This window comes from Phalacrocorax aristotelis, chromosome Z, assembly GCF_949628215.1.
Source record: "Phalacrocorax aristotelis chromosome Z, bGulAri2.1, whole genome shotgun sequence".
Classification (NCBI taxonomy): domain Eukaryota; kingdom Metazoa; phylum Chordata; class Aves; order Suliformes; family Phalacrocoracidae; genus Phalacrocorax; species Phalacrocorax aristotelis.
In genome coordinates this window covers 30,760,240-30,776,585 of record NC_134311.1, presented here as the reverse complement: position 1 = coordinate 30,776,585, position 16,346 = coordinate 30,760,240, and the positions used below count along the sequence as shown (strand labels likewise).

At 38.5% G+C, this 16,346-nt stretch overlaps 1 protein-coding gene across 2 annotated transcripts in view; it reads right to left on the bottom strand.

Moving 5' to 3' along the window:
- The window catches only part of MEGF10 (multiple EGF like domains 10), a 106,894-nt gene that overhangs the window by 41,089 nt on the left and 49,459 nt on the right, over nt 1-16,346 (bottom strand). For both annotated transcript variants that reach the window (XM_075078762.1, XM_075078763.1), the window contains exons 6-9: nt 10,326-10,572; nt 9,623-9,743; nt 7,632-7,768; nt 3,988-4,200 (exon numbers count right to left, since the gene is read on the bottom strand). In XM_075078762.1, coding sequence (XP_074934863.1) covers nt 3,988-4,200; nt 7,632-7,768; nt 9,623-9,743; nt 10,326-10,572 — 718 coding nt within the window. The remainder of the gene's footprint in view (nt 1-3,987; nt 4,201-7,631; nt 7,769-9,622; nt 9,744-10,325; nt 10,573-16,346) is intronic.

Sequence of the window (16,346 nt, the reverse complement as noted above, 5' to 3'; positions counted from 1 at the left end):
GCACTTCTGAAGCTTTTTGATGGGTTCTCATACAGTTAGCTTAATTGGCAATAAGATTTATATATTACGACAGAGAAATAAAGAGCTGTTGAGAGATACTGCCAGTACATCCGCTTTTATTCCTGGTCTTTGGTACATGCTTTCTGGAAAAACAACCCTCCTCTGCACAGACACAAAAAAAAATACTTGTGGGTAGTTGATATTACATATCTGAAGGACTTAAATGAACTTAATGATTTTCATATGGTTTATATAGGTGTTTCACTACCACAATATCCAACTAAATTCTGTAGCACCATATGCAATATATAATTTCCATTAAAAGCTCCTGTACATGTACATACAAATCCATTAGAAAAATGCAACATTGCGAGGTGCCCTAATCTTGACTTTAAAAACACACGCAGACTATATGAACTAAGCATGTGTCACACCATAAAATTCCATTCAATCCTATGTATGTATCTCAAATAAAGCATGAGACAAAAGAAACCCCATAAGACTTCATGTAGTGCATAAACCCTCATTCCAGCCTGATCTATACCAAATTAGTTGGTGATATAGAATGACCTCAGCTGATCTTCCCTACAGGTATGCAGCAGTGGGGAAAGATCACCAGACAGAGCTTACAAGAAAAAAAAAAAACCATGGACATCTCAAATTTAGCTTTGAGATAAACCTGAAGCCCGTGCATATGCTATAACACAGGTGTAACAAATTTCCTTTGTAAACCTTCTAGATAAATATGCAGCTACAGTCTGCCCATTTTACATTTTCTGAATGATCACCAGGTGTCACTTAAGTAAAGGCATGACAAAACCCAATCTAAAAGTGGTTTAGGCTAGAAGAACATTCCTGTACAAAATGAAGTGACAATGTTGGCAAAGGCAGATCAAGGTCGTTTTCTCTCATTCCTGCAACTGGATCTTCAGAATGACAAGTGTCTGTAAGGCCCACAAACTGTGGATGGAAGTGGCAGGGACACATGGGTCTGCTCATACCAGCTGCTTTTGTACCCCACTGAGGAAGTATGGTTTCTGTGGTCTTAGCCTCAGCCAGCAGGCGCTTACTCTAGTTTTTTTCCTAACTGTCAAGTGAAAGAGAAAAATCAATAGTGTCACCTAGTTACGAAGAATAGAGGTCTGTGTCTGATTTGCATTCTAGCTGAAATCCTTTCATATATATCAAAAGATGCAATAGAGAAGAACCATGTGTGAAAAAACTCTTGGCACAAGAGGGGTGTTACCTGCTGCTGTCTCTGGACCCCTCAAAAAGAACAAAATATCACAAGTATATCTATATCTAAGCCTTTTCAAACCATTTAGTAAAAGGCTGCTGGTAGTACTAAGAACAAGGATGGGCTTGCCTTTCATTCCCAGGAGCTGGCATCAACCAACAACAGCAGTGAAATCCCCTGTAGCTTAGCCTACCCAAAGTGCAAATTATTAATTATTGCCAAAGCTGTTTTGATGCAATTGCCTCCAATCACAGAACAGTAATATAAATATGTATACATTTTTGAACTATGTTGTATCATAAAGATTTTTGTATCTGTAAGTATTTGAAGAAAATAGCTAGACACATACTTGTATACTGCAACTTATGTACACTTATTTTACCTCAATTATTTTTTGGTGCTAAGTATTTTCTTAATTAACCTTTGGCTCATTTCCATATCTATGAATACTAAGAATGTAAGTAATAACCCAAGGCTCTAAACCTACCAAAAGCTCCTCTTCAAGGGTATCTAAACTAGTGGTCATACCCAGATGAAAAAAGCTTTTACGATATCAAGGCCCTTAGAAGTCCTAACAGAATCCTAGACCTACAGACACACTAAGTGTATTTGTAGAAGGAATTGTACCCCCTTTTTCATGCCCTGGGATTATTGGTTGTTACATTGCTGCTAAATGGGTTAGTGTTATGAAGTTCCTTTGGCTACAGCCACCCCAAATAGCACTTGTGGTTGATAAATAAGGGATGAGGAGATTCCCTCATGTCCTTAAAAAGTTGTCTCCTGGCTGACTGATATTTAGGAAGAGAAGACGACAGCCAGACACAACTGCCTTCTCAAAAGACTCTCAGAAGTGTAAAGTGTCCACAGGGAGTTTTGTCTTCTATACCATTACTCAGATGCCCTATGATTTCTGTTACTTGGTGGTCTTAATCACTCACTGACCCAGGTGGAAGGAATCTATCTATGACAAATACACTTGTGAAGTCATGAAAATCTTTTGTTTTCCTCACAGATCATTATGCCCTTGCAAATACGCTCCTGCACCTACAGGGCTGTTAAGTGCCTTCTGATGTGTCATACAGAGGGGAAGATGTTCAAAAAAAGGCCAGCCATATGCTGCTGTTTACATGTGAACATTTGTGATCTGATTTGACCACAAGCTGTCTTCCAGCAGTATAAATGAAGGAACAGCTGTGTAGAACATGAATCAGAAGTAATCCCTGTAATATCAGAAATACTATACGGTGTAATGTGTTCCTGTCAAACAAGGCTGCTACAACAGTCTGCAGAAAAATTTTCAGGAAAGCAGCTAACTGTAGTTCATAATACAACAGTATTTGGTCTACTAGCATGATTTGAGAGCTAGACAGGTCAGCATTATGGTGCCATTTATTCTTGAATGCATTGACCAAAGAATGAATTGCTCGATTTTATGTCAAAACCAGTTTTTTTTTCCAAAAGGCATTTCAAGTAAATGGCATAAACAGAGAAGTGCAAGTACACAACTCTAAAAGCATATGAATGGAGAGGGAAAAGAATTTCCTTTGCTGTCACATGGTTTGTCAATGAAAGGTGTGTTGAACAACTCAGGCAATCTGTGAAGTAATTTTTCACAGAGGCCTAACAGAATAGGTATTTCCATGTATGTGCTTGAGGGCTTTAACATCTCTGCTAAAATCTGACTGAAGGCTTTTGTTTTATCTCTGGGGAAAAGTGCATCTTATATACAACATACAGCAGCATAGTTTCTGCAAATTTCTTTCATGGCTATTTTCAAAAACAAAAATTTAGATTATTCTCACAAACCTCACCTAAGGTACTGGTTGGTAATGCAATTAAGCGTAAGTGAATGCACAGTGACCAAATATTTCCATCAGAGGAACTGTGTTTTGTAAGAAGAGAAAGCTGTCCAGAATCATTCTATAAATATGTTGTCTTGCCTCAACTGACATCTGACATTCCTCCCTCACAGCTGAAAGTTTGTCTCCAAACAGCTAGTTTTAAGATTTTTCATAAGAATATGCTGAAACACTATGAAATCTACAAAGACACACAAAACTCAAAAAACCAGGACTCATTACCACCTGAATAAGGAGAGGTGGTGAAAGGTAAGCCAATTGGAAAACTATTTACATTTGATTTCCAGGGATCAGGTTTTACATGTTTTCTAGAAAAATCATTTAAATTACAAAAAAATGTATTTTAGAAACCTAGATTTACAATTGGTAAGGCTTCAGATATTTTGTATTAAAATACTCACCTACACCAATACTTATATATGCATACTGAGAGAGAGAGAAATGGATTCTCCTTTCATGCCTGACTCATAAGACTATACATCCATTGATTTCAATTCAGTTATTTCTCATCTACAGTACACCAGAATATGCAAGGGACATATGATGTATACTGACTTTATACAGTGAACAATATAATGATTTATTCATGTGGTAAATATAGACAAAGGTCACACATTGTCTTAACATTTATTTCATGGGTCAGAAACCAAATGCAGCCATGAATATTAAGATCAAATATAGCTGCAACCACTACAAATCAGAAGCTCTTTTCGGTTGATGTTTTCTTTACTTGATATGGTTCGAGAATACCAAATACTCTTTACAAGTCTCTAGCTGCTTTGGTTTGCATGGAAGTACTAGAAAAATCAGGACATATTTATTTTCAGATTATATTTGGATTTCTATATTCTAGATAGAAAACAAAGACATGCTAAAGGTTGTAAAGCCTACCTCCAGGTGTTCAGCATGTGGCAGGGACACTTTTTATCACACTTAAGACCATAAATTCCCTCAGGGCAAAGCCTTGTTTCACAGTGCTCTCCAGTGTATCCTGGTTCACAGAGACAGGCACCACTAATATGGTAACATTTCCCACCATTCATACACTTGCAGGTCTCAGCACACCGCACTCCGTAAGTCCCCACTGGACACTCATCTTGGCACCTGTGAGGAAAAAAAAAATAATTAGTTTTATTTCCCATAAACACAGCTTTGGAGATTTAAGGGAAATATGGTTTATGAGGAATCCCTTATACTGGACTAAGAGACCTCTTAAGTAGAGCAGAAATTTATATAACTTTGTATGTAAAAGTGCCTGTCTCTCTGGTTTCTTTTGCTGCTCAGCTAGACAGGCTTAAAAACAATGGCTCTGCAAATTCCTTGGAAAAGGTCTCCCTTCTCTCCAACAATGGAGACAACCTGCATGCACAGACCACTGCACTTCACATCCGCAACCAGAACAAAACCAAACCCTCTCAAATCAGACCTGAAGTATGAAGGAAAAAATTTTCAGGTATTCTGTTTCAAAAGCCATCCATCTGTAACTTTTTAAAGTGATCTAGATTCTCCACTTAGCGATAGTGCGAACAGCCAGCAGACACCCGTGCCCCTGCAGATGCTCAGACCAGGAAGTTCCCTGGCAATCAGACTCAGCAGTCTTTGACAAGAATATTCTCTAACTGTGTTTCCAAACACATGTTGTTTCCAGAATACCTTTCCTTTCAGAATTTCACTCTAAACCTCCTTTTTTTTCCTTGATTTTGCCCTTCAAAAATTCATAGGATGACATGGAAAAATCTTCAGGAACCCACACCCCTTCTTTTCACCTGACTTTTCTAATAGATGAAAGTGAAAATTAGTGAAGACTTGGGTTTAACCTATATAGGAGAATAGCAATGATTTTTATTGCTCCTTAAGGAAAATATACCCTAATAAAATTCTTCACCAAACTTTTCCTTTCCATTCACAGGGCTTTTAGAAGATAGCTACTTTAGCTAACAGTCTTATTTCCTTAATGTTTTACCTATGAAAGGCATTGTTTAACCTAAAGATCAGACTGTATGTTTATCTGTTCAGCCCGACTACCAAAAGACAATTTTCAGTATCCTGCTTCTAAAACTTGCAACTCATTTACTAATGAGTTTCTGGATAGCAATTTCATTTGGTGATGTTTTTAAGAGATACAAGATGAGTTTGATGTTTTCAGCTTTAACTTCTCTGTGTTTTATAACTGAATTGTTAAGATTCGGAATGCCAGTACTATTACAGCATTACTAAAGGCTCCATCACTAAGTGCACTTAAAATATTTTATTGTAGGTATGAAAGCAGACCTCTCAGCTCAACAGGTTTATGCCTCAGAGCCAATGATGACAATATTTCATAGTTTATGTGCCAGGGAAAATCCCCATATTTTTCAATATAAGCATCCTATAAACCATGAATTAGATTGTCATAGACAAAAAGACAAAACAGCTAAATCCCAAAGCTTCAGGGCCAGAACATGCTGACACTGGAGTCCTGAGGTGTGCTGTAAACTCACCAGGTGATATCAGGCACATAACAAACTCTGCAATTTGAGTACCTGTAAGTTTTACCAAGTTGCAGACTGTACAAAAATAATACTTGATAATACATCACATTATTAATGGTTTTATCAGCTTATAACCTGCTCGTTTCCCCATTCCTATAAAAGAATTTCCTTGGTGCTATTTTTACATTTTTCTTATTACTTGGCTTTTTTTTTTTGTAATTCTTTTGTATGATTGGTGGTTTATTACAGGAGAATTTCAAAGAGACATAATACAGGCGCTACAAGATGTAACAGAATTTAGCAGAGCCCTCTGACTGAGGTAAAATGGGTATGCATCTTCATTTCATGCTTCTGCAGTATTTGCCTTAATCAGGAATTTCAAGGTATTTGTAACTCCACCCTGACTGAAGCCAGCAATAAAACCCCCCTTCCTTCATTGGTGTATCATAATAATAGAGCTAATAACTGTATTTAAATGTTTCCTAATAAAGTTATACAAATAAAGCTGAGAATTAATTTTCTACAAATGACAGTCAGGAATCCCAGCCAAATTAGAAAAATTTAACATTGCAATTTTTTTCTTTTTAATTGCATCTTCATCAGCTTCTGAAAGACCCGCTTCCACTTCATGGTGAGGAGAGGTATCAATCAAAAAGTATTAGGCAGAACAATTATAAAAGGTAGTTTAAACTAGATTCCTTTTTGTTAACTCAGATCACCCAGAAACCGTTACATGCTCTAGGAGTCCTCTTTTTCTTGCTGTATGAACAAGTTCCAGGAGCCACCACCACACTGAAATCCCAGACAAATACTGTTGAAGTTACATGCAGCAGTGAAGAATAGTTTAGCACTTTTAAAAATCATCATTTTTGTTGCTGGTATATATGTGCTAGCTCAGCCAATGCCCACACATTTCTTGTAACATTTCCCTCCCTTGCCAGTCCACTGACATGAAATAATAACCAGGTCTACAACCTTGCTTCTGACCCATCCCTGCCCTTGGAATATCTTGAAAAACAAAAGACTTGCAAATACAGCCTGTTTTGCAGAAAAAGAGGGAGCTCAGACTTGTAAAAGTGATCAAAATAATACAGCCTATAAGGCATTTCAGATTAAAGTCAGTTTTAAATTCCAAGACAAGAAATTTAATTGCTTTTGGAAACACCAGCGTAGTGCAGTGCGTAGACTCTCATATGGGTACTTCTTTGATTTCCCTGCTGATTTGTCTGTGTCTCTTTAAATGCCTCTACCACCTTCTGCACTGCTTCTTCACAGACACAAATTTATTTTTGGCATCCAAATGGCTCTGGACTAATTGTTTCTTTTCTTCATGAGTTTTTTTTTCCCTTAATGTCTGGCACAGCTCTCCCCATGTCCTGTGAACAGTTGCATGGGAAGTACATATGGTTATAATACCTACTATTGTTGGCAGACATTCCCTGGACTGACCCCAATGATTAAGCTGCTGCTGACTTCAGCAAATGAGTTGTGTGCTGTTTAAAACATACGCAGTAAAAACACTTCTTTCATCACTTTCCACTGCCTTCAAAAATGATGTCTTGCTATATTATCTTTCCAATCTATGAAAGACAATTTTTAACAATCAAGTCAGAAAATACAGAAGCTTCACTCCTTCATTTGAATGAAACACTTTGGCAGACACCTCTACAGCTTGCTCACTTTAAAGAGGAACCAAATGAGCCTCCCTTGCTACTGTGACTGCCAAACAACTGCACAAAACTGAGAGCTTCCCTCCTCACCCCTTCACCATATCCCAAACTGCATCATTCTGCAAGCTGCTCAAGTGAAGACCCGCAACACACTGCCAGACCATGGGCCACAGCAGGAAAATCCTGAAATCAAGGAGGTCCTCACAGAAGGACAATCACATAGGCACTTTTAATTTGTGAACCAGCATCAGCTAAGTGACATTGCAAACATTTCATAAGACTCTTTTAACTGTATGACAGATGTTTTCATTCTGCTTTCTAACAGCTACTTAACTTTCTGTCAGAGTAGACCCCTTGCAGGTTCAGCTGTCTAGCAAACACAAGTTTTCCTTACCGTTCCCCTGTGTAACCTGGGCTGCAATGGCATTGACCTATCGCTGAGTCACAGGTCCCTCCATTGTGGCACTGGCACTCCTGGGAACAGTTTTTCCCATAACGACCCTCAGGACAAGGCTGACCACAGACCATGCCCTGCGTGTGCAAAAAAGGAAATCTTAATGTTAGATTTAGGATTACAGCTTGAATGGACAAAGAAGAAAGGTTTGTAATGAAGGAAGACCAAGGAGATCCCATGTCACTCGTCTAGAGCTGACCTTTCAAATGCCGGACTCTTCTCTAGCTTTAAACACAGGGCATATTTCAGCACTGGAGGAATAATCTTCTTGGATTTCCCGTTTGCAAGCCAGAGTTAATGAAAAAAACACTATCTCTAAACAACAGTGAAAACACTTAGACATTTAAGACCAATTGATGTCAAGCTCTTCCCAATTTATTTATCAGGAGTAGCATATATGAAGACGTCTGGAAATGCCCTCCAGTGAGTAGTGGTGTGGAAATCAGTAATTGCTGTAATGCCCCAATCATACTACTTGATGATAAGTTGTTTTTTTCTGATGAAAAGAAAAGCTTTTTGTAATTTCATTGAAAGCAGCATATCTTAAAAGCTTAGGTAGGATGTCTGCTTCTCTTCAATGGGTTTTGAATTTCTATGCTGTTATTTACATCCTTGGAATTAATTACACCTGTGTAGTGAGGGGAGCATCAGATCTTAAGACTTTTAAGAAGCCACTTCAAGAAAAACGTACTTACAGGCATTTAATCAGACAAAAGACATGCAGGTATTTCAGCTAACATAAGATACTGCAGAATTTATACCTGGCTATTTTAAACCTTCCTTACTCAAAAAGCAAAAAAGGTTATACTGACAAAATTGTGTTTCACAGAAATGAAAAATCTAAAACTAACAGAGTTATGCTTAAATAACTACTTGGAATGGTAAAATAGTCAAGGGGCTAAACAGTAATGTAGTACTTAAGACACACACTAGCAAAAAATTTCTGTCACTGCTTCATCTGCTATCTAATTTTTCATCAGCTGTACTTAGGCAGATAAAGGGAGTAAAGAATTTATGCAAACATTTGTATTCTATGACCAATAATTTAGTTCCTCTAACATGAAGTGGAATAAAAGGTAAAAATGGCCATAATACAAGTTTTATATTGAGGTGAGTGATGCTATTCAAACACACAGAGATGATAATTTGTAAAACTGACTTCTGCCAGAGCTTTTCTCAACATAATATCTCAATTATCACAAGATAATTAAAAGTTCAGCAAATGAGGCTTTTCACCCAAAATGGGCATTTAAATAGAAAACATTATTAACAAATACTGTTGATAAATATTATCTACAAATGTATTTAAAGAAATTATTCAGGCTTTGATCACTTTCCAGACTTTTGATTATCTTCCAGCTCCATTATTTACCAACTCAGAGTTGGCAGCCTGGTAGTAGGGGAGGCTACTTGCAGCTCGGAGGTCAATTCTTCTTTCCCTACCCACTGACAAAAGGATAGAAAGTCTAAAGATAAAGTTCTGATGTCCCATTTCTATCACCAACATTTAACACAATATCTAAAGGTTTGGGGGTTTTGCCATGCATGCTACACATATGAAAACAGGAACAAAACCCACTGCTAAAACATCTAATAGTGTCACCTACCTATAATATCAAATTATATCTAGAAATGAACGACTTCCAGGCAAGATCTAAAGGATGTTGCTTTGAGACAGTACGATTCGTGCCTTTTGCTTCCCAAAATCTGATATAGTTAAAAAGGCAGTGCAGAGCTGGAGGATTTTCAGTAACAGATGGGTTTGCAAGTATTTTATTCCAGTCCCTTATGCTGAAATACGTTTCTCATTACTCCTGGCTACAAGCAGACTGCATTTGCTATCCTCATTTGCTACCCTTTTCTGAGGCTGCCCAAAACCTACAAATAAGGAAGTTTTATGGGGTTGTCTTGATTTCAGAAAGTGCTTTTACCATCCATCCTGGTGGGCAGGCACACTCCCCAGTGACGTGGTGACAGACGCCTCCATTCTGGCACGGGCACCTCTCCTCACACTGTGGCCCATGCTTCCCGGGGGGACAGAGGTCCTCGCAGCTAGGGAGGTGGTGGTACACAACAGAGACAACTGTTACTTCGGCACACACTCCAGTCTCCAGCCACCTCCTTTTTAATGCTATTGTTAACTTTTCTGGCCAAAAGTATGAAACAGAAATGCATCCAACAAAAAGAGACACGCACTGAATACTGTGCAGCATCCATGCAACAAATCTGAGGAGACAGACCTGGCATCTAGGAATTATTTCTTCCTAAAGATATTTCTTTCTACACTGATTGGTTCTCATTCATTGTTACTGACAAAGCTCAAAATCATCCTGGAATGACAAAGCCAAATAACTCCAAGTTTCAATGAGATTTTCCAAACTTGTAGCCAAACCGTTTCCATAGTGTTCATGAAGAAGTTCATGTTGCTACTTTTTGTGGCTTTTACTTAGTAGTCCAGATTAAGAGGGCTTTTTCTCAGCTACACATCTGAATGTACACTGCAACATGGTTTGCCCAGCTGCTTCTTAGCCCGCTTCCCTGCATTATACAGCAGCCAGAACAACAGCATAGTGTTAAAAGCTAATCTAAACTTAATTGCTCATTAGCACTATAAATAATATACCCGCTGCTTACAAGGCACCAGTGTATCCAGGAGGACATCTGCACTCTCCAGTCACGTGGTCACAGGTAGCTCCATTTTGGCACTGGCATTTTTGATGGCAATCATTTCCATACGTCCCTTGATCGCAGCGTTCCTCGCAGCGCCAGCCTTTGAAACCTGATGCACAGTGGCAGGCTCCTGTGATGGGGTTGCACAAGGCTCCATTTTTGCACTGGCAGCGGCTACTACAGTGAGGTCCCCAGTGGTCACTGTCACATGCTGAAGGGGTAGAAGGAAAACTTTACAGCAATTTTATAACAGCTCATGTTACAGCACTGAAGATACTATGAGTCAACTGTGAAAAAAAAGAAGTTATAAAATTGAAGCAGTTATATTGTACATCCTCAGTTCTCTTTGGTCCTCAGGGATCTAGGCAGACAGACAGAACTTAATTTCTGCAAAAATTAATTTCTTAAGCATAAAAGCAAACACTTTAAAATGTGAAGCTGCAAAGTAAATGCAAGTTTTATTCTCTTCACTGTCAAAACTCTTCATTATGACTGTCTACAATCAAATAACAGTTATAGTTGCATTGAGCTTCCATTTCCACAGAGAAGTCTTGCTAAATTAAGAAAGTAAAAAAATGTAGTCTAAATCCATAAACAACTGCGTGAATCCCACAAGGAAGTTGCAAAGCTTGCTCAACATACATTTATGATATTTTCAAATGCAGAAGTTCTTCCTTGTTTACATATTTGCAAATATTCCCTTTTCAATCTTGCAATATCCTGATATGGCAAAAGAGAACACGAAGTGTTTCACAAAGTAATAGAAATTCATGATTATATGGTTAAACTTCACCTGGATGTTACAAATTTGGTATTCCAAACTGCCTTCACAATCATTCAAATGCATCTTTTCTTCTCTGCCCTAATGCAGCCCATTAAAACCCTATGAGCAAACCACTCAAACATTATTTCAGCATCAAAAGAAAAAACTTCAACGTTAAGGAAGAAATTTTTCTTAAGTGAGAAACACAGGAGTTCTGTAAAGAGCCAGAAGACTAAGGTCACACAGGGTTCAACAGAAATGTGCTAATCATATGGTCAAATGATCTGATTTTATTTTTATGTCTGTTGATAACAGCAGTACAATGGGAAAACCTCAACTGCAGCGACTGGAAGCCCAGGCTCTCCTCTTGGAGACTGACAACCATTGTTCTCCCAGTCTTCTCCTGGGGCAAAAAAAGCCAGGCAGAGAACAGGCATATTTTCCTAGACTAATGCAAAGTAATTCAAGAATCCTCCTCAGGGCAGGAATTATTCAGCTATAGGATCTGTTCAGTCAGGCTACACAAATAGAAAGGGATTAGGGTCTTTTAAAAAAAATTTACTCAAGACTGTTTTTTTCCAGGAGAGGTTACTAGAACATGCACCCATAATGGAGACATGAGCACCGACACACACTAAAATACAGAGGAACAGAAAGTATAGTATGTATTATAAACACCCAACATCAAACTGACAGAACAACTGTCCGTCTTATTATTGGCCTTTCTCTGAAGGTGTGTGGGTTTTGCTCTGGACTATACTACAACACGCTGCTGTCTACAGAACACAGCATCTCACAAGTTGTCTTTCCCCATTATAACTCACATTCATTCAGAACCACTGTATGTTTATTTTCAACATGTCTGCACAGAATAGAAAGTGTAATCCTCATGCTTAACGAGTCCTCAAACTGTTGTCAGGAAACTAGCTATTCTGGGAGATATATATATGTATGGGTGGTTAGACGTCTGAGACAGCCACATGTTCTGTCATGATTGAGCAGACACCCCTACGTTATTTTTTTTCCTTAACACATTAGTCTGGATTTAGATAACAGTCTTCCTCCTCCTCCCAGACAAAGTAGACAATTTCAATTTCAGCCATTCCTCATGGAATAATAAAAAATTAAAAAAAAAAAAAATTTAAAAAATCCCCGTCCTTGCACACCTGACAAACAGAAGAATTCAGAGTCACCACCAGACCATGACTATTCCAGTGCAAAGCCCAGTCAGGGATTAATGTGGCCTGAACACACTCTAGGTATAAAGACGTGACAGATAAGAGCAGGCTTACGCTTGGCTGATAAGCTTGAGCTTGTGTTCTTTCACCAATAGCTGGAAATGGGGTATTTGGTGCAGTGCAACAACATTCATATAGCTGCTTGAAGACTCAGTGTAATGAGTCTCAGAGCCACAGAGACCAGAAACACCTACTACCACGCATCTGCTATTGCATCCAATACCCAGGCACCAAGACTGCCTTGCTAGAAATCGCTTCACTTGTGAAGCGGAGGAGGCCTTGTACTCCCTCTGCTCTTTTTACAATCCCATGCCCAGTCTGTCTCTAGTATGCACCCCTCTGTCGCCTGGAGATTTACTGACATCCAAGCTGAACGTGCTGTCTGTGAACTCGAACCCTTCTCAACTATTTTACTGTAAGATCATGTACTGCATGGTACATAACAATTTATTAGTTTCCTGGCGTGATCTTCTCATTATGTTTGCAGGAAATCATTAAAGTAAAAAGCATCATAAGGCTGCTAATAGGATTTCCAGTCTCACGACCATTCTCCTGGCAAAAGCCAGGTCAGTAACAAATATTGACTATGCAATTTTTCACTACAGCACAATGGTGAAGCATACCACCAGGACAATGGTAGCCCTACCATAGTATGAATACACAACAGTCCTTTACACAAGGGTCTGCCACTAGCTTAGCATCTATCTGTGAGTTATGGGCAGAACTGTGGAGAAATTTCCAGGATTAATGGGAATAAATAATAGTTTTGAATGAGATGGATAAATCACATATTTTACCTCTATGTCCCCTGACTGATAATCAATAATGTTCCCTGTAGGAAATTAAAGTGATTTGTCAGAAACTGATGCTCAGTTTACTATTAAAAAAGAAGAGGGCAAAGGGTAGAAATGTCTCCTGCAGTGAGTGAGTTTACTTTATTTTTAATTAGTTTTGGAGGTTAAATTTACCAACTGTAACACCAAACAATTTCTGCCGCTTCCTAGTATTCACGCAATAAGAAAGCAGGGCTCGAAGTCACACAGCTGCTAATCTGGTGGAATGGCATAGTCTTTGAGTTAATGACTATCGTCAGGTTACAGACTGTCAGCTGGAGTTTAATCAGAATGGCTGCTCCGACTGTCCTGACTGTGCCAAGGTCACAGGCACACGTGCATATGCAAACACTGTACGCATGCACATGCAGAAGTGTCAGCTACTGGCTTCTGAACAGATTTGGAGCTGTAAATCATCTGTCTCGGCACAGGGTATATGTGAAAGGGAAGCAAAGCATAGAGACAAGAGACCATGCTCAGAATGGTTTCAACTCAAGGATGATGCGTGCCAGCCCCAATAACCCCTGGAATCAGTCTGAATCCTGCAGAAATGCAAAACCCAGTCGGTAAGCCAGGGTTAATTTTCTGTATTGACCACACAGAACTGGCCTAATGCTGCTCTATTTTACGCAGACCACCTTCCTTATAAAAGTTGTTCTCCTTTCCCTTTTCACATATATTATATTCACCTTCAGGTTTTTCTGTTTTAAACAGAACCCCCAGCTAGCTGTACTGGCTCCCTATCAGCTTTCATAATAGACTCACAGGGTCCTTTCTGCCCCCACACTACACTGTAGTGGAAAGAATAAAATAAATGTTTAACAAACACCATGGTATTATTGCCACTTCTTTTTGTCATTTTTCTTTTTATATATTCTGTTCACCTGGGAATATTTTTGTCACCACATCACGTGTTGTGTACATCATCTAATGCTACAAATACAGGACAGAGAACTTTTTCTCGGAAGGCTACTCAGTGACAGCAAAAGTTTTGCTTTGGGAATAAGGGCACAGCATTGTGTAAAACCTCATTTAAAATGAGCAAGTATGGTATGAAACTTTAAGACCAAACAGGTTTACTGTCATAAAGAAATGCTTGCTAAAACCAAGTCCCAAACAACAACTTTAGAAACATAAAGAAGCTCAAGGATTCAACAGTGAAAAAAATCACCTTCAAGAAGAAACTGAAATCTGTGATGCAAATTGCTCTCATTTTGCGGGCTTCTGTAGCATCTTTGAAGATTTAAAGTTCTATATTTCCTAGTCTAATAACTTTAATGCACATTGTTATTATGCTGGGCTAGATGTGGTTTTATGCAAACGGTTTCTGTGAGCAGCTGGTGATTTGCAAATTGGGATGGAGGGAGTCCTGATATTTTACAGTGCAAGATATGAATTTTTGTAATAAGCTGAAGTACATTTGAAGAATTTAGTAACTCCTTTATTACTCCTTATAAACAAAGACATTTATAATTAAATGTGGTCACATATTTGTAAGGTTTTTTTCTCCTTTTTTTTTTCTGTTGATTTCATCAAAAGGCAGCTAAAAGAAAAGTGTAAATGAGTCCAAGTTTATTCCTGACAAACCCACCTTGATCACCTACAATTCTGTACTTCTTTAAAGAATAGCCTATAATGAGAACAAAATAAGGTTATCAAATCAAGTCAAAGAGCATTTCAGAAGACAAACCTGCTTAGAAACTTTGACTTTCAACTATCTTTTAAGTATGCTACAGTTTCCTTTATAACGTGATATTCAAGCCAGCCAATGTTTATTGCAATGTGTTGGGTTTTTTTAAGATCTTTCTTCTCTATTTGTCTTTCCTTTTTGCTAAGAGGGAGGTGAAAGTGAAGAATCACAACGAAACTAAGATTTACTTTTCTTGCTATCACTTTTCGTAGCTGTCTTATATTTAGCATCAAGACAACAGAATGAGATTTTATTCTGGCTTACATATATCTCTGCAACACACACTGTATGTTTCTGCAGATATGTACCATTGTCACCAAAACAGAAGAGATTCTTACCGCAGCATTAGGCTTATGTATTTTTATGGTCTTTTAAAAAAACTGAAAACAAAATTCCCTATCACAGACAGCAGAAACAGTGAATGCTCCCTCACAAGGAATGCCATATTGTGAAGTACAAATTTAAAATAAGCAAACAGTGGTAAATATGCAGAATTACTATCTCTCTGTCTCCTCAAAACACCAACATAATTTCTTCAGATAGGTTCAAGGAGCCATAGCCTTTAGTAAGTGAAAGGGGATTTTCCTTGCTGCAGCACGTAAAACAAAGTGAAGCTGCCTGTAACTTCAACATCATCTTTGACCAACCTTTCTAGGTTGTCACATCAGCAATAAGTCTAAATCTTTGTGCCTTCCTTTGCATCCCTTCTTTGACTCCCAGGTTTCTATTGCCTTGTCCATACTTTCATGGCCTTTACAGTCTATCCCTCATCTATCATTTCTCATTCGGTATCCAAATATCAAACCCCACATTTGCATTGCCCATGACATTAGCCCCTTTGCATTTTCAGACTCTCTTCCTTGTTTCTTTTCAAGTTGCCTCTACAACTTAACACAGCTCTCCATACCCCAAGCTATAGAACTGCCATGATGTCCTCCTCTACATATCTGCTTTCTAACATCTCCTTCCTGTGAAGTCCACAAAAAGTTAATGTGCCAGCTGTGTCAAAACCACTACCTGCCATGGTCATTTGTCAGTGTTTGTTTCCTTCCTCATCTCCTACGTGTTCCCAGCTTTGCGTTATCTCTTTTCTTTTCCTTCAACCACAGATTCTCTGGGGCAGAGACCTGTTCTGTATTTTCACTTGCAGAAGGACTCCACAAATCCCCAGCAGGAAGAGCCATGATGTCCATCAAGAACCAAGAATGAACATCACCTACAATTAAAAGTACACCAACTGTAACATGCCCTGTTTAAAAAATATTTCAGTTTTTTGGAACAGAGGATATTAATAAGAAAAGAGTAACACTTCCAGGAGGGCCTGCAAGTGACTTGCATTTCAGGGAGTAACCACCACTAACAGCCAAGCATACCCGGTGTAACTAAATAGGCCAATATTGAGGAAACTTCAATTTATCCAAAAGAGGGGCCACCGACAATCTTGTTATCATAAATTGCCGT